Source organism: Pipistrellus hanaki (assembly GCF_964339955.1).
Source record: "Pipistrellus hanaki genome assembly, chromosome: 2".
Lineage (NCBI taxonomy): Eukaryota > Metazoa > Chordata > Mammalia > Chiroptera > Vespertilionidae > Pipistrellus > Pipistrellus hanaki.
Window position 1 is genome coordinate 185,276,224 of NC_140504.1, and position 26,173 is coordinate 185,302,396.

Genomic DNA, 26,173 nt, shown 5'->3' on the forward strand with positions numbered 1-26,173 from the left:
TGGGGATGTGCCCACAACCAAGGTACATGCCCTTGATCGGAATCGAACCTGGGACCTTTCAGTCCGCAGGCTGATGCTCTATCCACTGAGCCAAACCGGTTTCGGCAGGGCTATTTTATTTTTTAATTTTCATTGATTTGAGAGAGAAAGGGAGAGGGAGAGACAGAGACATCAATGATGAGAGAGAATCATTGCCCGGCTGCCTCCTGCACGCCCCGCACTGGGAATGGAGCCCGCTACCCAGGCATGTGCCCTGACGGGGAATCCGACCTTGACCTCCTGGTTCATAGGTTGACCCCCAACCATCGAGCCACCCAGCCGAGCTGGCGTTGGGATTTTGAAACCAGAGGGACTGAGGCTGGCGGCTGGCGCCCTCCTTAAGTCTTGGAACTTTGGTCTCTCCCTTCAGGTCGAGGAGGAAAATCTGCACTTCATCTCTAAGGTGAGGCGCCGGTGGGGTCCAATCCCTCCTCTTCCCTCATTTCCAACCTCTCTCCCTGTTCCCCGTTCAGTCCGCTCACTCCAGGCCCCTCCTTCACTCTCATCAGATCCAGCTTTTCTCCGGCCCGGACTTCCTGGGAGACCACATCTCCTTTGAGGATGACCAGGCCTCTCTGCCCGCCTCTTTCCAGCCCCAGTCGTGCCGGGTCCACGGCGGCAGGTGAGGGGGTGGGAGAGGGGGAGGGGGCTCGGAGGTGCTGGGGGTGAGTGCGGAGACAGGACCAACCTGCCCGTGGAAATCCAGGCTGGAGGAAGAGGGTCTTTGTTTCAAACCACGTCCTTACTCTCTGGCTTCCTTGAAATTAGCTATTCTGTCCTGAAGCACTCAATCTTAAACAAAGCAAAATGAAGTTTTAATGGAAATGTAAAACTACTAGGTAGTATAGTATAAAGAACCTCAATCTTGATTCATCCATCCCTCTGCTTTTTTTTTGCTTTTTTTTTTTTTTAGTAAATATACATTCATAAATTTATATAAAACTTTCTATATCATTTTATATATTTTTAAGAGATCATCCTCATTCCTTTTTACTGCTATGTTATACTCCACATTCTTTTTAAAAATACATATTTTTTATTGATTTTTTACAGAGAGGGAGAGGGATAGAGAGTTAGAAACATCGATGAGAGAGAAACATCAATCAGCTGCTTCCTGCACACCCCCTACTGGGGATGTGCCCGTAACCAAGGTACATGCCCTTGACCGGAATCGAACCTGGGACCTTTCAGTCCGCAGGCTGAGGCTCTATCCACTGAGCCAAACCGGTTTTGGCTCCACATTCTTTTTTTAAATAGATTTCAGAGAGGAAGGGAGAGGGATAGATAAAAACATCAATGATGAGAGAGAATGATTGATTGGCTGCCCCCACAGGCCCCACACTGGGGATTAAGCCCGCAACCTGGGCATGTGCCCTTGACCAGAATTGAATCCGGGACCCTTCAGTCCATAGGCCGACGCTCTGTCCACTGAGCCAAACCAGCTATACTCCACATTCTTAGTATATTCAACCAATCCCCTACTCATGGACATTTGGGCTGCCCCCACTTTTTGCCATTGCAAACAGTGCTGTAATGAGTGGTCGTGTTTCCATGTGTCATTTTATGTTTTTGGAGGGGGTCCTTGGGATAGATCCTAAGAAATAAGATTACTGGGTAATTGTATATGTAGTTTTGCTTGATGTTACCAAATTTCCCTTCTGAGGGGCAGTATAATTTCAGTCAGTCCTTTTTAAAGTCTGACCCAGTGCCTGCTCACCCTCGGCTTCCCCTGGGTCGGGGGTCACGACCAAGCCTGCACCCACTCTGCCGTATCTCGGGGGCCTGGACAGGCTCCAATCCCCCCCCCACTCGTGTCCCCCACCCTCCCCTTCCCCAGCTGGATCCTGTTTGATGAGAAGAACTTTGAGGGCGACCAGCACATTCTCTCCGAGGGCGAGTTCCCCACGCTCACGGCCATGGGCTGTCTGGCCTCCACGGTCCTGGGCTCCCTGCGGAAGGTCCCCCTGGTGAGTGCCCCGTTCCGTGTTAGGGGAGGGGGTGCTGCTGGGGGTGTCCCAGGCCTCTTCTCACTGTGTGGGGGGCTGGTGGGGCTTGAATCCTGTCTTCCCCAGAACTTCCCCAGGTCCCCTAACCCCAGGGCTTACTAGAGATTTTTCAAGTACCTGCCAAGATAGGTCCTGGGAACAATGACATAAATCAGACACAGCCCACCTTCAAGAAACCCAGGGCCTCAAGATGGCTCTGCTGTCATGCAGAGAGCAGAGGGGTGGGTCAAGGCAGTGCGTTAAGATAGTATTGTAACTGTTATAAGGCAGGGGTGGGTCAAGACAGTAAGCCAGAATACATCGTGATGTCCTGGGCCAGGGGAGGGCTGGAGAGAAGTGGCCCGGAGAGGAGGACGTGGTGATCGGCCCTGGGGGGGCCAGCAGTGGCATCAGGAGCCCAGCACTGAGGTCCACTGAACACACACCGTCCGTCCTCAGAGCCCACGTCCCACTGAACACACACTGTCCTCAGAGCCCACGTCCCACTGAACACACACTGTCCTCAGAGCCCACGTTCCACTGAACACACACCGTCCTCAAAGCCCACATTCCACTGAACACACACTGTCCTCAAAGCCCACGTTCCACTGAACACACACCGCCTCAGAGCCCACGTCCCACTGAACACACACCGTCCTCAGAGCCCACGTCCCACTGAACAAACACCGTCCTCACAGCCCACGTTCCACTGAACACACACTGTCCTCAGAGCCCACGTCCCACTGAACACACACCGTCCTCAGAGCCCACGTCCCACTGAACACACACCGTCCTCAGAGCCCACGTTCCACTGAACACACACCGTCCTCAAAGCCCATGTTCCACTGAACACACACTGTCCTCAAAGCCCACGTTCCACTGAACACACACCGTCCTCAGAGCCCACGTCCCACTGAACACACACCGTCCTCAGAGCCCATGTTCCACTGAACACACACCGTCCTCAAAGCCCACGTTCCACTGAACACACACTGTCCTCAGAGCCCACGTCCCACTGAACACACACCGTCCTCAGAGCCCACATTCCACTGAACACACACCGTCCTCAAAGCCCATGTTCCACTGAACACACACCGTCCTCAGAGCCCACGTCCCACTGAACACACACCGTCCTCAAAGCCCACATCCCACTGAACACACACCGTCCTCACAGCCCACGTCCCACTGAACACACACCGTCCTCACAGCCCACGTTCCACTGAACACACACCGTCCTCAGAGCCCACGTCCCACTGAACACACACTGTCCTCAGAGCCCACGTCCCACTGAACACACACCGTCCTCACAGCCCACATTCCACTGAACACACACCGTCCTCAGAGCCCACGTCCCACTGAACACACACCGTCCTCACAGCCCACGTCCCACTGAACACACACGGTCCTCACAGCCCACATTCCACTGAACACACACCGTCCTCAAAGCCCATGTTCCACTGAACACACACTGTCCTCAAAGCCCACGTCCCACTGAACACACACCGTCCTCACAGCCCACGTTCCACTGAACACACACCGCCTCAGAGCCCACGTCCCACTGAACACACACCGCCTCAGAGCCCACGTCCCACTGAACACACACCGTCCTCACAGCCCACGTTCCACTGAACACCCACCGTCCTCACAGCCCACGTCCCACTGAACACACACCGCCTCAGAGCCCACGTCCCACTGAACACACACTGTCCTCACAGCCCACGTCCCACTGAACAAACACCGCCTCAGAGCCCACGTCCCACTGAACACACACCGTCCTCAAAGCCCACCTCCCGCTGAACACACACTGTCCTCAAAGCCCACGTTCCACTGAACACACACTGTCCTCAGAGCCCACGTCCCACTGAACACACACCGTCCTCAGAGCCCACCTCCCACTGAACACACACTGTCCTCAGAGCCCACGTTCCACTGAACACACACTGTCCTCAGAGCCAACGTCCCACTGAACACACACTGTCCTCAGAGCCCACGTTCCACTGAACACACACCGTCCTCAGAGCCAACGTCCCACTGAACACACACCGTCCTCAGAGCCCACGTCCCACTGAACACACACCGCCTCAGAGCCCACGTTCCACTGAACACACACCATGCTCAAAGCCCATGGTCCCGGCTTTTTAAAAAAGGCTTTCAGCCCTGCCGGCATGGCTCAGTGGTTGAGTGTCGACCTATGAACAAGGCAGTCGTGGTTTGATTCCCAGTCAGGGCAAATGCCCAGGTTGTGGGCTCAATCCCCAGTGTGAGGTGTGCAGGAGGCAGCCGGTCAATGATTCTCTCTCATCATTGATGTTTCTATTTCTCTCTCCCTCTCCCTTCCTCTCTTACATATATATATTTTAAGGTTTTCCATATACTAAGGCACCACCACCCTATATGGTGTGTGACTATTCCCATCTCCCTTTTCCAGATGTGAAAACTGAGGCACAGGGAGGTCATGTGACTTGCTCCAGGTCACACAGCTGGTAACAGGCAGAGCCAGGTTCTCCCTGAGGCAGCCCAGCTCCTGAGTCTAAGCTCTTTACTACTCTCTGGGCTCTGAAGGCAGACAGACGCGGTTCTGAAGCTCAGCTTCAGGGGTTTAATCTTCTCCAGCCTCAGTTTCCCCTCTGCTGAGCAGGGATATGATAACAGGCCCTACCTTATGGGGTTGTTGAGAAGTTAGAATGAGGTCAGGTAAAGTGCTTAGCACAGAATCGGGCATGAGGTAAGCCTCAAATACATGAGAACTACTGTGATTAACAGTATGATTAGTATATTAGTCTTTGACAGGCCATATACTGGGGAGAAGGGCTGAGGGGCATGGGGGGGCCTAGTCTGGCACAGGCTGCATCTGAGAGGCTGGGGGACCCAGCCAGCGCTGTGCAGGAGTCAGGAGCCCTGTGGGTGCAGCTCAGCGGGAAGAAGGCCTGAGCACCCCTCTGGGAGTCAGGGGGCTGAGTCTGGGGCTGCCCTGCCGTGGTCTCACCCTTCCCAATGCCTGGCCCCCAGCACTTTTCCGAGCCGTCCATCTTCCTGTATGGACTGGAGTGCTTCGAGGGGAAGGAGATCGAGCTCAACAGCGAGGTGCGGAGTCTGCAGGCCGAGGGCTTCAACAACCACGTGCTGTCCGTGCGGATCCAGGGGGGCACGTGAGTGGGCTGTGGGGGGGCAGGGGCTGGTTCCAGGCTTCTTCCCTGAGGGCACTCAGAGGGTGGGTCTCCCCCCCCATCCCAGCCAGGAGGGAGGGAGGGGTGAACGGAGGAGGGTCACTGGTCCTCAGGCTTGGAAGGGGCTCTTCAGGACCCTCCTCTGCCCTGCGAACCTCCATCCTCCTCCCAGCCTCCCCCTCTCAGCCTGGGACCCCAACCCCAGGCGGAGGAGTCCCAGCAGGAGAGGAAGGGAGGTGGAGGAAGTTCTGACATTCATGCCTTCTTTTCCACCTTTCCGTCTGTCTGTGTGTGTGTGTCTGTCTGTCTGTGTCTGTCTGTCTGTCTGTCTGTGTCTGTGTGTCTGTCTGTCTGTCTGTGTCTGTCTGTCTGTCTGTCTGTGTGTCTGTGTGTGTCTGTCTGTGTGTGTCTGTCTGTCTGTGTCTGTCTGTCTGTGTCTGTCTGTGTGTGTGTCTGTCTGTCTGTGTCTGTCTGTCTGTCTGTCTGCCTGTCTCTGGCACTTGCTGGGCCCCAGCTGGGTGCTGTGTGAGCACAGTGACTTCCGGGGCCGCCAGTGGCTGGTGGGCAGCTGCGAGATCACGAACTGGCTGACCTACAGTGGGACTCAGCGGGTGGGCTCCCTCTACCCCATCAAGCAGGTGGGTACACGCCAGGCTGAGTGTGTCCATCTGGGTGTGTGTCTCTGTGTGTTTCCCAAACTCAGCATGTTGGTGCTTCTGTCACAATTTTCGCCACATCGTCATTCCTCTTGAACCATTATCTTCTTAATATTTTTTTCTAAATGAGCACCATTTGTTCCTACTCTATCCTTATCCTAAGGAGTAATAGTCAGAAAGTCATGGGTTTGATGTGGATGGATGATTTTTTATTAATAGGAAACATAATAAATTCATTACCATTAAAATTTTTTTTACTGCTATTACATTTTTTTTTAGAATATATTTTTACTGATTTCAGAGAGGAAGGGAGAGGGAGAGAGAGATATAGAAACATCAGTGATGAGAGAGAATCATTGATCAGCTGCCTCCTGCATGCTCCCTACTGGGGATTGAGCCCACAACCTGGGCATGTGCCCTTGACAGGAGTCGAACCTGGGACCCTTTAGTCTGCTGGCTGAAGCTCTGTCCACTGAGCCAAACCAGCTAGGGTTGCCATTACATTTTTAACCATAAGTTTATCCATGTAGGAGTAAAAATTATCTCATGTAGTAAGCACACCTCACTTTGGACAATGCTGATTCCACATGTCTGGCCATGTGTCTGATTTCTTACCTGTGCGTTAATGTGGAGGCATGGCCCTGGGATGTGTGTGTGTGTGTGTGTGTGTGTGTGGTGTGTGTACGTGCTGTCAGAGGGCATTTCTGTGTCTGGGCAGTCATTTGTGTCCATGTGTCTGTGTTGGTGACCTGTGGTTTGTGTGTTTATGACTCCATGTGTCTGTGGCCTGTTGAGAGAGTGTGTGTGGTCCCTGCATTCACCGGCTCTTAGCACATCAGTGCTGGGAGAAACCTCAGAGGTTTTCTCCAACGCCCGCATTGTACAGCTGGGAAAGCAAGGCCAAGATTTACTCTGCAATCTTGGGCAAGCTCTGTACTTCCTGGACCTCAGTTTCATCGTTAAAACAGGGTAACACATACGATGGAGCTGATTTGAGGAATGAAGAAAAATAATGTACGTAAAGTCCTTAGCACAGTGCTTGAGTGGGTGAACACCCAACAAATATTAGCTGCGATTCTCATTACTGTTTCGGCCCTCACCAGTGTCCGAGGTCCCAGCCGGTTAGAGCCTGACCTGACACTGACAGCGCGGTGTCTGCTGCACCACGGCCCCTCTTTGGCGTGGGGGTGGGTGCACTTCTGAACACCTCCATGCACCCATCCTTTCAGCAAACATGGGTGCCGGGTGCGGAGGCGGCGGGGGACCCGTGCACCCATTAGGATGTGTGAGTTTGCGTGGCTCTGAGGATCTGTGTGTTTGTCTCTGCTGCAAACTTCTGTGCAACCACGTGGACCCTGGGTGCATCTGCCAGCGTGTCCCTCTGCACCCGTCTGTGGGTGTCTGTGGACACGGAACTGTATGGGTGTGGCTGTGTGCTCTGGGTGGGACTTTGGTGTTTGTGTGGGAAACAAGGGGCGACCTAAAGGAGGGCCAGGGGTGGTGTAGGGGCAGGAATGAGGGCTTTGGGGCTTGGGGTGCTGGGGGGTCCAGAATTATGGGTGTTGGGAGCCCAGGTGGGAGCATCTCTGCCCCGGGAGCCCTGACTCTCAGCTCCCTCCCCTCCCCAGCGCCGGGCTTATTTCCGCCTCTGGAACGTGGCCCTGGGGGGCTTCCTGGCAGTGCCAGACCACGTGGAAGACATGAAGGCGGGCCGCGTGGTGGTTTCTGAACCTGGAGCTGGAGGTAGCTGCGTCTGGTACTACGAAGATGGGCTGCTGAAGAACCAGGTACCGGTTTGGGGGCTGAGACAGGGACTCCAGGGCCCCGGGCATTCACAGGCTCAGCGTGGGGAGTGCCGGCCCAGCCAGTAACAGGACCAGCCATGGGTCAGAGCGACCCTCAGACACCAAGAGGGCCTGGAGAATGCAGGCTGTGCATCCACCCCGGGGCCATTTTACTCTCCTCTGGGCCTCGGTCCCTCATCTGCAAAACAGAGGCCTTGAACCACATGCTTCTGAGGGACTTCCCGGCTCTGAAATCCTGTGACCGAACTTGGGTCCTGGTAGTAATGGTAGATTCACTCCACAAACATCTCCTGAGCACTGTTGGCTGTTGTCATTTTTTATTTGACAGCCTGAGGGAAAAGAGGCCAGTGGCGCTGACTAAATAGTCAGGTACTGCACGTTTCAAAAATCCTTGCGACACAGCGGGTGGAAATGGCTGCCATAGAGAACCAGTGAGCGAGGAAAAGAAACAGGCAACGGCAGTGGCTCTGACAGGGAGAGCCCGTTCTGGGCGATGATGTCTGGAGAGGCAGCCGTGCAGGCCCCCAGGGAAGGGTGTTCCTAGCAGAGGGAACTGAACGTGCAAAGGCCCTGAGGTAGGAGCATGCCCGGCATTTTCGAGGACTCGCAAGGCCACCAGAGGGACTGGAGTGAAGGGATTGAGGAAGGAAGTAGCAGATGATGTCAGAAAGGTTATGGGAGTGAGGATCCTCACGGGCTCTTAAAAGGGTTTGTCTTTGACTTAGAATGAAAGGGAACACTGGCTCTGTACCCGGTGCCATGCTAAGCCCTTCACATGCATCCCTCTTAAAAAAAAAAAAAAAAATATATATATATATATATATATATATATATATATATATATATATATATATATATATATATATAATTGATTTTTTTTTACCGAGAAGAAGGGAGAGGGGCAGAGAATTAGAAACATCAATGAGAGAGAGTCATCCATCAGCTGCCTCCTGCACAACCCCCCACTGGGGATGTGCCTGCAATCCAGGTACATGCCCTTGACTGGAATCGAACCTGGGACCCTTCAGTCCGCAGCCCGACACTCTATCCACTGAGCCAAACTGTTTAGGGCAACATGCTTCCCTCTTGAATCCTCAGAGGGTACTGTGGGCAGATTCCATCTGACTCTCCGTTTAACAGGGTAGGAGAGCTGAGTACAGAGAATTTAGGTAAGTGGCTGAAAGTCACATAGCCCGTCAGTGTGTCTGTCGAGGCTTGTCTGGTGCGAAGGCCTGTGTTTTGGGCGTCAGTCACGGGAGGTTTCCTGGAGGAACTCATAGTTTTCCAGCCCTTGTATGACTTCTCACCCTCACAACAACCCGCCCTCAGGGATTCCCATCTCCACGGAAACCAACGTTTAGGAGGATTGAGAGATTTGCGCAAGACCACAGTCCATAAGGATTTAGAGCTGGGCCTGTCCAGGGGTGTCTTTCTTTGGGGGGCAGGGGTCCCTGTGGAGAGGAACAGTGCCTGATGCCCTCCTGGGGCCTCAGGTGGCCCCCACCATGAGCCTGCAGGTGATCGGCCCCCCCAGCCCGGGCTCCAAGGTGGTGCTGTGGGCCGAGAGCCGCCTGCCCCGCCAGACCTGGAGCATCAACGAACTGGGCCACATCTGCAGCCAGATGTTTGAGGGTCGGATCCTGGATGTGAAGGGTAAGGTGGGGGTGTGCGCGGGAGGAGGCACTGAGGGCCACGGAGTCCCCAGCTCGCTCTGACCATCTCTCTCCCCATCTCTCACTCCTCCCCAGGCGGCCGGGGCTACGACCGGGACCACGTGGTGCTGTGGGAGCCAACCAAGGACAGGGCTTCCCAGATCTGGACTGTTCATGTGCTCTGATACTCTACCCCTCCCCCTCCCCCTCCCTCGGGATGGAATGTTTTTATAAGTGTGTTGTTGTTGTTGTTGTGTAACATGAGTTGTTTTCTAATATCCTCCTGGGCGTCCTCCTCTCTGTGCACTTGGTATCTGCGAATGGGGTGAGGTTCCTTCACCTGCCTTGGTCTCCCTCCATCCAGGCTGGCTTCTTCCCTCCCAGCTCATCTGGGGCTCGGGTGTAAGGCCTCCCTCTGCCACCAGAGGGAGCCCTGGGTCCAGACTTACTAACTGGTGAGTGTAGTCTTTTCTGCAGTCACTCCAATGATTTAGCCCCCTCTGAGCCGGGTCTGGCACCGGGCTGTGGGGGACATGCACATGACCAAGCCCCTGGGCCCTACCCTCAGGGAACTCACAGGTCCAGGGGAGGGTTCTGATGACGAAATGTCAGGTCTCTGCAAGGTGATCCTAAGGGGAGGAGCCTCAGGATCAGGGAAGCTGGAGTGGGGGCTCCCTGGCACCACCCCCTGCTGAGGGGGGCATGCGTGGCTTCTCCGTGCTGTTGCAGACCTGGAGTTTGGGGACCCTTGATGTCAGTGACCACACATAGGCCCCAGCTCCAGGTACACGACAACTTTATTGACCCCCAGCTGTGTGATGCTAACAGTACCTCCCTCTGTACGCTATTGCCCCCAAGCCACTTTCTGTCAGTTTCCTCAACTGGTGACCTCTGGTATCAACCCCTCCCAAGGACTGGGGATGGGGAGTTTCTCTCGCCATGTCTCAGAGGACACAGGGCTAGGGCTGCGGCATGCCACCTCAGCTGAGGTGGAGGAGCTGGATGAGGGTGTTGGTCAAGAAGATGAGCACACTGCCACTGCCCAGGCCACTGAGTGCCGGGGCCCCGCCCTTGATTTTATCGATGGCTTGGATGGCGGTAGTGGAGGAGATGGAGGAGCTGGCGGAGGTGGCGGAGCTGGCGGAGGTGGCGGAGGTGGCAGATTTGGCGGAGGTGGCAGAGTTGGCGGAGGTGGCAGAGTTGGCGGAGGTGGCGGATTTGAGGGAGGTGGCTGATTTGGTGGTGGTAGTGGTGGCACGGGTGGTAGTTGCGAAACTGTTTTGCAAGATTCCACTCTGTATCTGCAAGAGAAGTGGGGCAAGCTCAGGGGGCTTTTGAACGTCACGTTTGTTTAGAGTAGGGGTGTCGAACTCAATCAGAGAAGGGGCCAAAATCTAAAATCCAGCCTAAATCGCGGGCCAAATGGTTTACTGAACAGTCATAAACTGACAATGTCATAAACTGACAGCGGAGTGCAGTGATGACAGCGCGGTGCGGGCCACATTGCAAGGCCTGGCGGGCTGGATTTGGCCTGCGGGCCTTGTGTTTGACACATGTGGTTTAGAGACAGAGATTCCCCTACCCAGTGCAATAGTGGTCACTTCTCTGTCCCATGATCATGACGCCTGTCACCAGTTCCCATGGAGACAGTTGGCTGCTTCCTGCCTTGACACAGTCCCTAGCCCGCCTCCAACAGAACCTTCCTGTCATCTCCAGACCCCCAGTTCCTCCAGCTGCCTTCTCCCCTCCCAGCTCATCTGGGACTCGGGTGTAAGGCATCCCTCTACCACCAGAGGGAGCCCTGGGACCAGACTTACTAACTGGTGAGTGTAGTCTTCTGCAGTCACACCAATGATTTAGCCCCCCTGACCTTACCAGTTGGGCCAGAGGCTTAACCTATCTGAGCCTCAGTTTGCTCGTATTCTGAATGGGGAGAAGAGCACATTACAGTGGAGGGGTGCAGGGGGAGGGGGTGTCACATGGGAAGGCACCTGCCAAAATGTGGGTGGGTGGATGGAAGGATGGGGAGAGTACAATTTCCTGCCCGAGGACGTGGCCAGATGGTGATCAAACTGTTCTCAATGCTTGGTCAAGCTGCAGCTAAAGCTGCTCTCGATGGAGATAAAGCTGTTTGCGATAGCGCTCAAGCTGCTCTTGATGCTCCATCAAGCTGCTCTGGGTCCAGAACTCCATGGCTCCCAGCTCTTACACTGACCAGAGCCCTCTGGGCCCGGGAAGCTGCTAAAGCTGCCTCCGGGAAGAGCAGGGCTTTGAGCCGTTGCCCATTTCCGGAGTGGGGGATTTCTCCCTTCTCTACGTTCAGAACAGCTAGGCTTCTCTCCCTGGGGGCTCCCCGCCACCTCCCAAAAGGATCAGGTTCCACACGATCATTTCCTGGCCCCTTCCAATAAAACCATTGCCCCAGGTTCCTTGTGGGCTGATGCCACCCTCACTCGGGGCTGTCTTCCCAGGCCTCCACGTTCACCAGGCCTCCACAGCGCCCCTCGGGTGCGTCAGGGTTCCTGGCACCCTGAGCGTGCTCCCAGCCTCAGTGACAGGCTTCTGTTGGGGGCAGCCTCAAGGAAGTCTGAACACAGCCAGAAGGGCTGGGAGGCAGGGAGCCAGACCCCCCTTGGTCCTTGGTTTGCCCCCCTGGGCCCTTTCTGCCTCTGTTCCCCCGGGAGAAGACGGGGTGCCCAGGAGTCTGTGGACACCTGCTTCCTCCGACGCAAGCAGGTCTGGGGAATCTTGGGCAGTGGTGCCAAGGGCTGGGTGCTGCTCTTACCTGGATCATAATCAGGAAGATGGTGGTGACTAGGAGGAAGTAGAAGCCCTTCATCTTGGGAGGATCTGGGTAGCAGCTTTTGGAAATGAGCACAGTGCTGCCTGGTGCGCTGGTTTTGAACCAGAGAGGCGGGGTGAAAGGGAGAGGGAGGAGGGCCTAAGGGGGGGGGGGATGGTGCTTCCTTTTTTTTTTCTTTTTTTTCTTTTTTTCCCACAGATTTCAGGGTTGAGGACACTGGCCCTAGGTTCTAGGACCCTGGCGGACAATACATTCTGGACCCAGACCCATCCCAAGGGATAGGAAGTGGAAAAACAAGGGGCAGCTGTGGGGCAGTACTCAGGGGCTCCGGGCTTGGAGCAATGCCTACTGGGGATTGAGCCCTAGTTTAATTACCTATCAACTCTGGAACCCTAGGCCAGAAACTGTACCTTTCTGAGCTTTTAGCAAAAGAACAGCCATAGGATTAAGTGCAATATAACCCATTTAAACGTGTGAACACAGTAAATAGTATATACTTAAAAAAAAAAATCCCTAGCCAGTTTGGCTCAGTGGATAGTGCATCGGCCTGTGGACTGAAGGGTCCCGGGTTCGATTCTGGTCAAGGGCATGTACCTTGTTGCAGGCTCCTCCTCTGCTGGTCATGCAGAAGGCAACCAATTGATGTGCTTCTCTCACATTGATATTGCTCCCTGTCTTTCCCTGTCTCTAAAAAATCATTGGAAAAATGTCCTCATGAGGTGAGGATTAAAAATAAAAATAATAAGGTTGGGGCAGGGTTCCAGGAGCTAAAAGAGAAGAGGTTGGGATAGATTTAGGTTGAGAGGTAAGGTTGTATGTGGCTCCATAGGTGCAGAACATTAACATTTGGGATGGGATGGGAGAGTAGATTTCTGTGAAAACAGAGGAGCCCGGTGTTAGTAACCTGGGGATCCAGCTTTCAGTGGGCCCATTTCCTTTCAGCCTCACATTTCTCATTTCAAATAGGAAGACTATAGCGAACATTTCAGAAGTTTCTTCAGACCTAGCATTTTGTGATTTGGGTAAAGAATATAGCCCAAACTGGTTTGGCTCAGTGGATAGAGCGTTGGCCTGCGGACTGAAAGGTCCTAGGTTCGATTCCGGTCAAGGGCATGAACCTTGGTTGTGGGCACATCCCCAGTGGGGACTGTGCAGGAGGCAGCTGGTCGATGTTTCTCTCTCATCGGTGTTTCTAACTCTCTATCCCTCTCCTTTCCTCTCTGTAAAAAAATCAATTTTATACACACACACACACACACACACACACACACCGCATTTTCCGGCGTATAAGACGACCCACTAATTTTTACAGTTAAAACATAGGTTTAGGCCTATATTCGCTGTATAAGACTACCCCCCACTTCAAAGAAAAGACTTACTTTGCTGTCAAGATCTGCAGGTAATTTTTGTGCAATTTTGGTCTTTTGCCCCGATTTTCGGTTGACCTTCTTTCGTTTCAAAAGTCGTTTTATACGCCGGAAAATACGAGGTGTGTGTGTGTGTGTATATATATATGTATGTGTGTGTGTGTGTGTGTGTGTGTGTGTGTGTGTATATATATATATATATATATATATATATATATATATATATATATATATTTTTTTTTTTTTTTTTTTTTTTTTTAAAGAATATAGCACATGGGTTGTTTGTGTCAATCTAGGATGGATGGAAGGGGGGCTAGCGGAGGGACAAGAAGATGACTAAACTGACTTGCCCAATGTAATAAATGGTAGAGCTAGTCTCATTTGAACTTGAATCCAGATCTCTCTCTTTTTAAAAAAAATATATTTTATTGATTTTGTGCAGGCTCCTCCCACGCCCAGGCCCTGGTCAGGGCATGTGTTTCTCTTACATGGATGTTTCTCTCTGTCTTTCCCTCTCTCTTCCACTCTCCTTAAAAATCAATGGAGAAGAGTAAGGTTTCTGGAGGATCCAAGATGGCTGCACAGGTAAACACCTAGCCACAGCTGCACACAACAATTTCAATAAAATACAACTAAAATATAAAATGGACATTGCCCACAGCTACAGGAGGTCGACTGACTGAAAATTCTACAATGAGAAGGAAAGACAAAACCAGAAGGAAAATCAGAGGAGCTGTGGAAGCCTAAGGTACGGAGACATGCTGCGCGGGCGTGCGGAGAGGACCGAGCCGGAGGGGTTGGCGTTCCCTAGCGGGAAGGAGATAAAAGTTCTGGAATGTGCTGAACCCCAGACCCGACAGCGCTGAACCCCAGTTCTAGGCCAGACCCTGGGGACCCAGGCTCAAACAGAGGGAGCCTGGGCTGTGGGGCGGAGTCCCAGGGGAATGGCAAAAGGCAGAGCCACCGGAGTCGCACACATTGCGCGCAGAGGACGGACTGTTGACTCTGATGCTAGACTGCCTTAGCGGGAAGGAGACAAAAGCTCCAGACTAGGAAGAGCGTGATGAGCAGGAGCCGCCGCCGCCGGGTGCTGGCAAGGAGCCAGGTGACAGGGCCCCTGGGGGGCAAGGTGCCGCTGGGCCCTCGACCACTGATCACGGGCCACAGAGCTGAGGCCGGAGGCTGCTTCCTTGGCGGTGCCGACTCCGGCAACAGGCTGAAGCTGTGCAGGAGGCTGCAGAGAACAAAGGGGCGCTGGGGGCCAGCCTGCTGAGCTCCCAGGACAAGGAGGAAGAAACTGAAGAAGTTTTCAATGTGAAGAAATCAAGTTATAGAAATCAAAAGATAGTAAAATTACTTAAGAAAGTATATAAAGAAGATCTTGAAAAATCAAAGATTAAGACAGAACTCATCAGTCAACATTGAAACATAAATGCGTTTAAAAAAAAAAAAATGGACAGAATGTTAGAGCGGCAGTGGCCAGGCCCAGAGTGGCCAGGCCCAGAGCGGCCAGGCCCAGGGCAGTGGCAGCCAGGCCTGGGGCAGCGGCGGCCAAGCCCAGGGCGGCCAGGCCCAAAGCAGCCAGACCCAGAGCCACCAGGTAGGGAGCAGCCAGGCCCGAAGTAGCAGCATCCAGGCCTGGAGCAGCCAGGTTGGGAGCAGCCAGGCCCGGAGCAGCAGCAGCCAAGCCCGGAGCAGCCAGGCCCAGAGCAACCAGGCCCAGAGCAGCTGGGTCAGGAGCAGCCAGGCCTGGAACAGCAGCAGCCAGGCCTGGAGAAGCAGCAGCCAGGCAGGGAGCGGCCAGGCCCGGAGCGGCCGGACCTGTAGCAGCTGGGCCCGGAGCAGCCGGGTTGGGAGCATCCAGGTCGGGAGCAGCCAGGCCCGAAGCAGCCAGGCCGGAAGTGGCCAGGCCCGGAGTGGCCGGACCCGGAGCAGCTGGGCCCAGAGCAGCCGGGTCGGGAGCAGCCAGGCCCGAAGCAGCAGCAGCCAGCCCCGGAGTGGCAGCAGCTGGGCCAGGAGTGGCAGTAGCTGGGCCCAGAGCAGCCGGACCTGGAGCATCCAGACCTGAAGCATTCAGGCCCGGAGCAGCCAGGCTGGAAGAGGCCAGGCCCGGAGTGGCCGGACCTGGAGCAGCTGGGTCGGGAGCAGCCAGGCCCAGAACAGCAGCAGCCAGGCCTGGAGTGGCAGCAGCTGGGCCCGGAGCAGCCAGGCTCGGAATAGCAGCTGCCAGGCCCTGAGCAGCCAGGTCTGGAACAGCCCACTCCTCGCCTGCCCATGCCCCAGAGCTGCTTCTCAGACATGGCTGGAAACTTTTAAGGGAACCTGAGGGTCTGCTGAATCAAGTGATGAAGGCTTAGATCTGGATGTGTTGAGTTGTTGTAGCGCTGGGGTGTTGATCTGTGAGTGCCTTGTGTGGGCTCTGGATGACGTTGGTTGATCTATTTGGTTGTGTCTTTTGTTTGAAGTGTATCCTTGGGAATGTGGAAGTATTATTGATTTGAGAAAATGCTAAGTAATTGATTTGCTACCTGAAAAATTTAAAGTTCTGAAAGTTTAAGGTCTCTTGCCAAAAAGAAGTTTTAAAGCTAACACCTTAATTTTAATGGAGAAAGGGGAGGACAAGCCCTTCCCACCCAGAACAGGTAATCCAATTCCAGCCAGCAGCTAACTATAAACAATGTGTTCATTTACATTTTTATGGCTACGCCTTTTGATAGCCTAAGGGCAAGTTTACATGTAAACAAGTTTGCTTCTCAGTTCCCAGGGCAGAAAAAACAAGGTTTAAAATTATTAGATTTTAAAATTTATTCTTAAAAATATAAAAGTTTATTAATTAAAAAAACAAGGAAATTAAAAAACCTAATGAACAATATTAAATGTTGATTATAATAGAATCAGAGATACGGGAGGGGAGTGGACTGACAATTCTCCGGGGGAAAAGAGAAATGGTGGATGCGGGTAGAGACTGAACATAAACTGTGCACCATGGATGAGGACAATGGGGGGTGGGGAAAGGGCAGAGGGTGGGATGTGCCCGCAAACAAACCTGGGGGCGGGGGGGAAGAAATGAGGAACCTTTGTAATAATATGAACAATAAAGATTGATTTAAAAAACTAATGGAAAAATATCCTCAGTTGAGGATAAACAACAACAAAATTAAAGGATTTCTTGGTGTTGAAAAAAAAAAAAAAGTGCAGAGGGAGGGGGCAGAGCTTTCTACAAATGTATGGGACTAGAGATAGAAAAACTATAGTTCAAGACCCATTAAGAGAAGGTAAAATCCCTCACCCCCAACTAGGCTTTGGGTTGGGTCCATGAAATACGGCATCGGAGGAGTGAGAGTGAATAGGAAACAACAGCCCAGTCCTCACAGAAACAATAATACAAACAATTACATGGAAGATCCAGACAATGGAATTGCCAACTAAACTTTCACATAGCAATGCTCAGCATATTCAAATATACATAAGACAAGATTGAGAACTGGAAGTTGTTGAAAGGAACCAAATGGAATTTCTAGAACATAAAAACACAATAGTAGAAATTAAGAACTCAGTAACCAGCTTTATCATCAGATTGGACACAGATGAAGAGAGAATTCGTGAACTGGAAGCTAGATCCTGAGAAAATGTTATAGCATAATGTATTTCTTAAGTGCCTGCCGTGTGTCAGGTACTGGTCTAGGCAATGGGTACATAGAATGGAACAAAAAGGCAGAGTTCCTGTGCTTATGGAACAGACATTCAAATGGGGGAAGACAAAAAATTGTGTCAATTCAGGTTTCAGTAAATGCTATGAAGAAGTCAAGAGGGAAAGGTAAGAAAAGGGAAATGAGAGAACACTTTCTAGGTAAATGTTTGTGTGTTGAGACCTGCAGAAAAAGAGGGACCTAAGCATGCAAAAACACTCAGCCCACTCCCTGTTCCAGTTTCATGGTGTTCCTTGATGACTGTCCCCAAGGCCCGTCACAGTGCCATGAAGGGCAGGTGCTCAGTGTGTCCTTGAGCTCAATGATGGAATGGAATACTGCAAGTGTGAAGGAAAGGGAAGGGGTGACAGCGTATCTTACAGGATAATCTACTTGCATTCTTTTTTTTTTTTTAAATCTATTTTATTGATTTTTTTACAGAGAGGAAGAGAGAGGGATAGAGAGTTATAATAGAAACATCGATGAGAGAGAGACATCAATCAGCTGCCTCTTGCACATCCCCTACTGGGGATGTGCCCGCAAACAAGGTACATACCCTTGACCGGAATTGAACCCGGGACCTTTCAGTCCGCAGGCCGACGCTCTATCCACTGAGCCAAACTGGTTTCAACTGCTTGCTTGCATTCTTTATCCCCACTGAAAGAGGGCTGTGACCCAATGGCACCTCAAGAGCTCGCCGAGATAAATCTTCATCCGTCTGTCTGCTCATCCATCCATTTTAGGCAATTGATTGATACCTACTGTGTGTCAGGCAAGAGGAATGAGTGAGAGTCCCTTCCCCGAGGAGTTCATAGTCCAAGAGGGAGACACATGCTGGAAAAAAATCACAAATAATTTCTGAATAAGAAATGCTCTCGTGGCAGCAGGACTACTAGGCTGTAGAGTGGGAGTGTTCATGAAGGAGGGAACATGTGAGCTAGTTCTTGAAGGACTGAGGAGGATGTTCCCAAAGGGAAGAAGCAAAGGAGATGTTCCCGCTGGAAGAAGAGGCCTGAACGTGGCATGGTAGGTTCTGGAATATTGAGAAGGGCGGAGGGTAGAACACATAATATGAAGGCTTGAAATGCTAAGTGAGGGGTTGATCCAAGGGGCAGTGATGTGAGTGAAGAAGAGGAGGAAGGTGTTTATGCTGAGGAAATGCATGAACTTAGAGAACCTGTCTGTCCTCTATTTCTTTTACCTCCTGAGCTGCTGGGTCCCAATAAACTCCCCCTCCACCCACCCTTTTCTTTTTGTTTGTTTTTTTAATAATATGAAGGTACTTTTTAAAAAACATATATTTTATTGATTTTTTTACAGAGAGGGAGGGAGAGGGATAGAGAGCTAGAAACATCAATGAGAGAGAAACACCGATCAGCTGCCTCCTGCACCCCACTGGGGATGTGCCCACAACCAAGGTACATGCCCTTGACCAGAATCAAACCTGGGACTCTCCAGTCCCCAAGCCAACGCTCAGTCCACTGAGCCAAACCGGTTTTGGCATGAAGGTACTTTTAAAATATATATATTTTTATTGACTTCAGAGAGGAAGGGAGAGGAAGAGATAGAAACATCAATGATGAGAGGGATTCATTGATTGGTTGCCTCCTGAATGTTGGACTGAGCCTGCAACCCAGGCATGTGCCCTTGCCTGGAATCAAACCCGGGACCAACTGGGTCCGCAGGCTGACGCTCTCTCCACTGAGCCAAAAGAGCCAATAAACACTTTAGTCCCAAAGGGGTCATGGCTGATAAGGATCTTTCAGGAAATTACCTAAAAGAAAAGTGGACTATGTCTATTCTGAAGAGTAGGGACTTCTAACTCCAGGGCTGGGGTCTCCTACAGGTGGGAAAACAGGCCAGGAGAGATCCTCATTTAGGACCTCTCTTCTCCGGGTCCAGGACCTCCCCACCATTGTCAGGCAGAGGGCATCCTTTGTGGGACGGAATGAAGAGGCCAGTGGCCACCATCCCAGAGTCAAGGGAATCCTGGGTGAACTTGGAAGCTGGACAGATGGCCCTCCAATGTCCTCCCGAAACGCCCATCTGCTTGGAACCCAGAGACCTCGGAACGATATTCAGAACCCTTTCAATTGGGGAATAGAGAAATAGAGGCCAGACAAATAAATATTAGAGGAGGTTAGACTCTCATTTTCTTAACTTTGTTTTTGGGAAACACCTTTTTAAAAATAACATGGCAGAGTTATGATACATTTAGTTTACACAATCATCCCAAGAAGTAGGCTTTTATTAGGATCTCTATGACAGATACAGAAACTGAGGCTCAGAAAAGGGCAGTCGCTTCAGCAGGAACAACCAGCTAGCACGTGACAGAGCCCAGCCTCCTAGACTTAAGTTATGCTGACCCATAGTATAGTCTCATCTATAGCTATTATTATTTTCCAAATTTCTACAATGAAAATGCTTCCTTTCATAATAAGGCTCCAACTTCCCCCAATAAACGTTATTAAAAAAATAAAATAAGCCGAAACCGGTTTGGCTCAATGGATAGAGCGTCGGCTTGGGGACGGAAAGATCCCGGGTTTGATTCAGGTCAAGGGCATGTGTACCTTGGTTTCGGGCATATCCCCAATAGGTGGTGTGCAAGAGGTAGCTGATCGATGACTCTCTCTCATCAATGTTTCTAACTCTCTCTCTCCCTTCCTCTCTGTACAAAATCAATAAAATATATTTTTAAAAATAAATAAAATAAAATAAAATGGCCTGCCAGGCTGGAGGGCTCCCATCTGTCTCACACACACTCGATGCTTGCTGAGTGCCTGCTGCAGGACCTCACAGGATCCTGGGTAGAAGGAAGGTACGTGGTAAAGCCTGATGCCTAGATATCTGCCAATTCATGCTTCCCACTCTTACTGGGGCAGGAAGCACTGAACAGAGCACAGCAGGTCTCCCGAGGCCAGAGCGCCTCCCTTACCAGCATAGTTTGTTTGTTTGTTTGTTTGTTTGTTTTTCTGCATCAGGTTGGTTTAATGGATATTTACTAAACATTTTATCCCAAAAGCAGCAGAATATACATTCTTCTCAAGTGCCCATGCAACATTCTTTTTTTTTTTTTTAATATATATTTTTTATTGATTTTTTACAGAGAGGAGGAGAGAGGGATAGAGAGCTAGAAATGTCGATGAGAGAGAAACATCGACCAGCTGCCTCTTGCACACCCCCTACCGGGGATGTGCCCGCAACCAAGGTACATGCCCTTGACAGGAATCGAACCCGGGACCTTTCAGTCCACAGACCGACGCTCTACCACTGAGCCACACCAGTTTCGGCCAACATTCTTCTCCCCCCCTTCCCCCCTGACAAAAACACACTATCTTTATTTTAAGAACAAGAAATTCTACCTAATAGTTCTGGCTATTTTAATTTTGACACCTGAGATACTTCTACTCATGCAAGTCATATCTTACATCCTCCCAATAATGAATGCGAATAACATTCATGGTGCCATAATTTCACTCTTACAATATTCATTCATTTTAATAATGATGGTTCTCTATTATTTGAGTTAGCATTATCATCACTTTATAACATTTGATTCCCATCCATCACTTCATATCATTTGATTCAAAAAATTATGTGATCAATGTAAGACTACAGAAGAATATATAGAAATTGTTATGTAATCACTGACTTTACTACCTGCATAGTCTTAAGCAAGTCACTTTATCTGTGCTTCAGTTTTCTCTTCTGGAAACCTCATAATGTTGGCATTGAGCACTCGAAAGGCACTCATTACTTCGTAGCTAGCTTCTTTCAGCCTCCAATTGGTGTGTCAAGAATGCCTCGAAGAGCCTGCCCTCCCCTGAATGCAGTAGACTAGAAAGTCAAATCCTATATAATAAAAGTTTAATATGCTAAGTGTCCAGTCATCCAGTCGGCCATTCAACCAAAGCATGCTATGCTAATGATATGCTAAGGCCACTCAACTGCTTGCTATGATGTGCACTGACCATCAGGGGGCAGACGCTCAGACCTCTAGGTTAGCTTGCTGCTGGGATCTGGCCCAGCAGGACTGAGTGAGGCTAGCTGGACACAGTCTGGAGACTTCCTGTGGTCCCTCCCCGACTGGCCAACCTCCTGTGTCCCTCCTTGGCCCCAATGTGCACCAAGGTCCCTCGGCCTGGCCTGTGCCCTCTCACCATCCAGGCCCCCTGGGGTGGGGTGGTCAGAGAGCCGGCTTCAGCCCAATAGTGGAACAACCGGTTGCTATGATGTGCACTAACCACCAGGAGGCAGATGCTCAATGGAGGAGCTGCCCTCTGGTGATCAGTGCACTCCCACAGGGGCAGCACCACTCAACCAGATGCCAGGCTTACAGCTGTGGAGCTCCTGGCCCTGCAGCAGCACTAAGAATGTCCAACTGCTGCTTCCTGTGGGGATTAGGCCTAAGCCATCAGTCGGACATCCCCCAAGGGCTCCTGGACTGTGAGAGGATGCAAGCCAGACTGAGGGCCCCCACCCTACCCCCACTGTACGAATTTCGTGCACCAGGCCCCTAGTGGGAAAATATTAAAAAACGCCATCTTAGCCACACAGAGAAAGGGCTTTGGTGGCTGAGCCCATGTCATGGGTGCCTGAAATCAGAAGTCACAGAATCCCAGACTATCACAACTGAAGGTTGAGGGACAAAGATGATGGCAGTGAAAACTTACTCTGCATGGGTGTTGGGACAGGTACCTTGGATGAATCCTCTCATTTAATCCTCATGGAAACTCTGTAAAGTGGGTATTATTATCCCCATTATATAGATTAAGAAACTAAGCTGAGTCACTTGCCCAAGGGCACGCAAGGCAGGAGCCGGCCCACAGCCTACATTCCCTGCTCTTCGCTACCCCTTAATTTTATAGATGAGGTTCAGGGAAGGGACCTGTCTCACTCGAACTTTCACACAAAGGAAGTATAACAGGAGCGTTCCTTTTGAGTCCCGTCTGGTCAAGAAATTTTCAAAGAAGTTCAGATTTAAGAAACATTTATTCAGCACCTGCATCATTTCAATTCGTACTCAAAACAGCCTCCTCCAAATCCTGTGCGAATTAGAGGGGGAAACAGGCTCAGAGGGATAATTCCCCCCCAAGTCAATTCAGCAAAAACCGCGGCACGGGTACCCGCCTCCGTCCCCGCTGGTCGCGCAGAGACCCCGCCCCCTCGGATCAGCCAATGGGAAGCAGAGGAGCCTGGTCGCCTGGGAAACCGCGGGACAACAAGATGGCGGTGCCGCGGGGCGGCTCCTCGGCCCTGCCTGGTGAGTCCCGCCCGGGGCCGTTTTGCCCGCGGAGTACTCCACGCATTCCGGGGCCTCGCCCCAGAGAACCGAGGGCCCAGAGCCCAGCGGCCGGCTCCCCCCGCAGGCCCCCTGCGTCCTGGGATCGGATTGGGGTCCCACCCACCATGGCCACGCGTGGAGGGGGCGACGAGGCCCCAGGGCGGGGTTAGGTGATGAAATTGGTCTCTCCGAGAGCACTGTAAAAAATGGAAACCCAAATGTCCATCAATGATGAATGAATGAACGAATGAATGAACAAATATGGTATGTCCCAATAATGGAATATTATTTGGGGGTCTAGGGTGCAGGACAGGCAGGCTCTGGGGGCACCCGCACTTGGGGGAGCCAACAAGGGCGAGTAGTGATGAAAGATGTAGGTCAAGCACAGTCTTGACTCGGGCCCCAAAGGTAGAGGCTTAGGACACAGCTTTTCCCTCAAAGCCCAAGCCTTAAGGGGGAAGCAGTGCAACCTTTAGGCCTCCCAGGGAGGGCGGGGAAGACACAGTTTGCCCCCCCTCCCCCCCCGGAAGTCCCCAGGTGACATGGGATCCCTATCTTCAGGGATCCCAGGTCTGAGGGAATAGGAGACACAGCCCCAGGGGCAGGGGGCCCCAGACTGATGGAAAGATATAGTCAGGGACTCCTATAATCCTGGGAAATCTTATCTGGAGACATTGTTGGATTGGCCTGGAGTGAGAGTGGAAAAGGGAAGTCAATTGTGGGCCATTGTGACTGCCCCAAAGAAGGACAGTGAAAGCTGCACTAGAATGGCCAACAGTGGGCACAGGAAGGAGGAGTTATGTGTGAGAAGCATTGGAGGTTTACCTGCAGGATTTGGTAAAATCCTGGGATTGAGAGAAGGAAGGAGAGAAAAATGTTGTGGTTGGATGGTGAGGTCCTTAATGAGAAGGGGAAAGATGTGGGGTTTGGCTTGGGGACCAGGCCCCACCCCCGTTTTTTAAAAATATATTTTCATTGATTTCAGAGAGGAAGAGGGAGAGATGGAGACAGAATCATTGATCCGCTGCCTCCTGTATGCCCCACACTGGGGATTGATCCCAAAAGCCAGGCATGTGTTCATAAGTGAATGATCCCTTAACTGGGATCGAACCAGGGACCCTTTAGTCCACAGACTGTTGCTCTATCCACAGAGCCACACCGTTGAGGGCCCCCCTTTCCCCCTCCATGGTTGATTTATTGAGATATAAAATATTAATTTCAATAGTTTTTAGTATATTCGTAGATTGTGCAACCATCACCCCAATGAATTTTAGAACTTTTCATCGGCCAAAAAGGACACCCTGTATGTACCTGTTAGCAGTTACCTTCCATTTACTCCACAGCAGCCCCCAGCCCGAGGCCACCACTGCTCTGATAGGTCACTATATGAAGTGCACATTCTGGACATTTCATATAAACGGAACCATAAAAATATGTAGTCTTTTGTGATTGACTTCTTCCCCTCAGCATAATGTATTCAAGGCCCATTCACTTTGTAGCATGTATTTCATTCGTTTTTATTATTATTCATTGATTTCAGAGAGGAAGGCAGAGGGAGAGAGAGAGAAACATCAGCGATGAGAGAGAATCATTGATTGACTGCCTCCTGCACGCCCCACACTGGAGATGGAACCCGCAACCCCGGCATGAGCACACTGCCATGGCCCAGGCCGCTGAGTGCTCGGCCCGCCCTTGATTTTCTTGGTGACGTGGGTGGTGGTAGTGGAGGTGATGGAGGAGGTGGCAGAGGTGGCGGATCAGGCGGATTTGGTGGAGGCGACAGAGGCGGCGGAGGTGGCGGATCTGGCGAATTTGGCGGGTTTGGGGGAGTTGGCGGAGGCGGCGGCGGTGACGGATCTGGCGAATTTGGCGGGTTTGGGGGAGTTGGCGGAGGCTGCGGCGGTGACGGATCTGGCGAATTTGGCGGGTTTGGGGGAGTTGGCGGAGGCTGCGGCGGTGACGGATCTGGCGAATTTGGCGGGTTTGGGGGAGTTGGCCGAGGCTGCGGCGGTGACGGATCTGGCGAATTTGGCGGGTTTGGGGGAGTTGGCGGAGGCTGCGGCGGTGACGGATCTGGCGAATTTGGCGGGTTTGGGGGAGTTGGCGGAGGCTGCGGCGGTGACGGATCTGGCGAATTTGGCGGGTTTGGGGGAGTTGGCGGAGGCTGCGGCGGTGACGGATCTGGCGAATTTGGCGGGTTTGGGGGAGTTGGCGGAGGCTGCGGCGGTGGCGGATCTGGCGAATTTGGCGGGTTTGGGGGAGTTGGCGGAGGCGGCGGCGGTGACGGATCTGGCGAATTTGGCGGGTTTGTCGGAGTTGGGAGAGACTGCCGAGGTGACGGATCTGGCGAATTTGGCTGGTTTGGGGGAGTTGGCGGAGGCGGCGGAGGTGACGGATCTGGCGAATTTGGCGGGTTTGGCGGTGGCACTGGTGGTAGGTGCGGAACTGTTTTCCAAGATTCCACTCTGTATCTGCAAGAGAAGTGGGGCAAGCTCAGGGGACTTTTGAACGTCACGTTTGTTTAGAGACAGAGATTCCGCTACCCAATGCAATAGCGGTCACTTCTCTGTCCCATGATCATGACGTCTGTCACCGGTTTGGCTGCTTCCTGCCTTGACACAGTCCCTAGCCCGCCTCCCACAGAACCTTCCTGTCATCTCCAGACCCCCAGCTCCTCCAGCATGTGGAAGACAGGGGAGGCCGTGGCCCCCAGCCCTCCTGACCTTACCAGTTGGGCCAGAGGCTTAACCTATCTGAGCCTCAGTTTGCTCGTATTCTGAATGGGGAGAAGAGCACATTACAGTGGAGGGGTGCAGGGGGAGGGGGTGTGACATGGGAAGGCACCTGCCAAAGTGTGGGTGGGTGGATGGAAGGATGGGGAGAGTACAATTTCCTGCCCGAGGACGTGGCCAGATGGTGATCAAACTGTTCTCAATGCTTGGTCAAGCTGCCGCTAAAGCTGCTCTCGATGGAGATGAAGCTGTTTGCGATGGCGCTGAAGCTGTTCTTGACGCTTCACCAAGCTGCTCTGGATCAAGAACTCCATGGCTCCCAGCTCTTACACTGACCAGAGCCCTCTGGGCCCGGGAAGCTGCTAAAGCTGCCTCCGGGAAGAGCAGGGCTTTGAGCCGTTGCCCATTTCCGGAGTGGGGGATTTCTCAGAACAGCTAGGCTTCTCTCCCTGGGGGCTCCCCGCCACCTCCCAAAAGGATCAGGTTCCACACGATCATTTCCTGGCCCCTTCCAATAAAACCATTGCCCCAGGTTCCTTGTGGGCTGATGCCACCCTCACTCGGGGCTGTCTTCCCAGGCCTCCACGTTCACCAGGCCTCCACAGCGCCCCTCGGGTGCGTCAGGGTTCCTGGCACCCTGAGCGTGCTCCCAGCCTCAGTGACAGGCTTCTGTTGGGGGCAGCCTCAAGGAAGTCTGAACACAGCCAGAAGGGCTGGGAGGCAGGGAGCCAGACCCCCCTTGTCCTTGGTTTGCCCCCTGGAGCCTTTCTGCCTCTGTTCCCCCGGGAGAAGACGGGGTGCCCAGGAGTCTGTGGACACCTGCTTCCTCCGACGCAAGCAGGTCTGGGGAATCTTGGGCAGTGGTGCCAAGGGCTGGGTGCTGCTCTTACCTGGATCATAATCAGGAAGATGGTGGTGACTAGGAGGAAGTAGAAGCCCTTCATCTTGGGAGGATCTGGGTAGCAGCTTTTGGAAATGAGCACAGTGCTGCCTG

General features: G+C 52.2%; 3 protein-coding genes across 4 annotated transcripts in view; 1 reads left to right on the top strand and 2 right to left on the bottom strand.

Moving 5' to 3' along the window:
- Nucleotides 1-9,585, top strand: part of CRYBG2 (crystallin beta-gamma domain containing 2) — a 31,968-nt gene extending 22,383 nt beyond the window's left edge. Inside the window, exons 15-22 of one of the 2 annotated variants that reach the window (XM_084874823.1) lie at nt 410-442; nt 549-661; nt 1,877-2,006; nt 5,034-5,173; nt 5,706-5,829; nt 7,476-7,634; nt 9,146-9,305; nt 9,401-9,585. In XM_084874823.1, the coding sequence (XP_084730949.1) occupies nt 410-442; nt 549-661; nt 1,877-2,006; nt 5,034-5,173; nt 5,706-5,829; nt 7,476-7,634; nt 9,146-9,305; nt 9,401-9,489 (948 nt within the window). In that variant the 3' untranslated portion in view covers nt 9,490-9,585. The remainder of the gene's footprint in view (nt 1-409; nt 443-548; nt 662-1,876; nt 2,007-5,033; nt 5,174-5,705; nt 5,830-7,475; nt 7,635-9,145; nt 9,306-9,400) is intronic. The other variant, XR_014794199.1, reaches the window with a different exon arrangement.
- A 499-nt stretch (nt 9,586-10,084) lies between these two features.
- Nucleotides 10,085-12,208, bottom strand: LOC311617884 (CAMPATH-1 antigen-like). The gene is made up of 2 exons (XM_084874768.1): nt 12,090-12,208; nt 10,085-10,605 (listed from the first exon to the last, which is right to left on the bottom strand). The coding sequence occupies exons 1-2, from the start codon at nt 12,141-12,143 to the stop codon at nt 10,285-10,287; spliced, it is 375 nt and encodes a 124-aa protein (XP_084730894.1). The 5' UTR covers nt 12,144-12,208; the 3' UTR covers nt 10,085-10,284.
- Nucleotides 12,209-23,958: 11,750 nt separating this feature from the next.
- Nucleotides 23,959-26,167, bottom strand: LOC311618299 (uncharacterized protein). The gene is made up of 2 exons (XM_084875712.1): nt 26,070-26,167; nt 23,959-24,918 (listed from the first exon to the last, which is right to left on the bottom strand). The coding sequence occupies exons 1-2, from the start codon at nt 26,121-26,123 to the stop codon at nt 24,205-24,207; spliced, it is 768 nt and encodes a 255-aa protein (XP_084731838.1). The 5' UTR covers nt 26,124-26,167; the 3' UTR covers nt 23,959-24,204.
- Nucleotides 26,168-26,173: the final 6 nt, after the last annotated feature.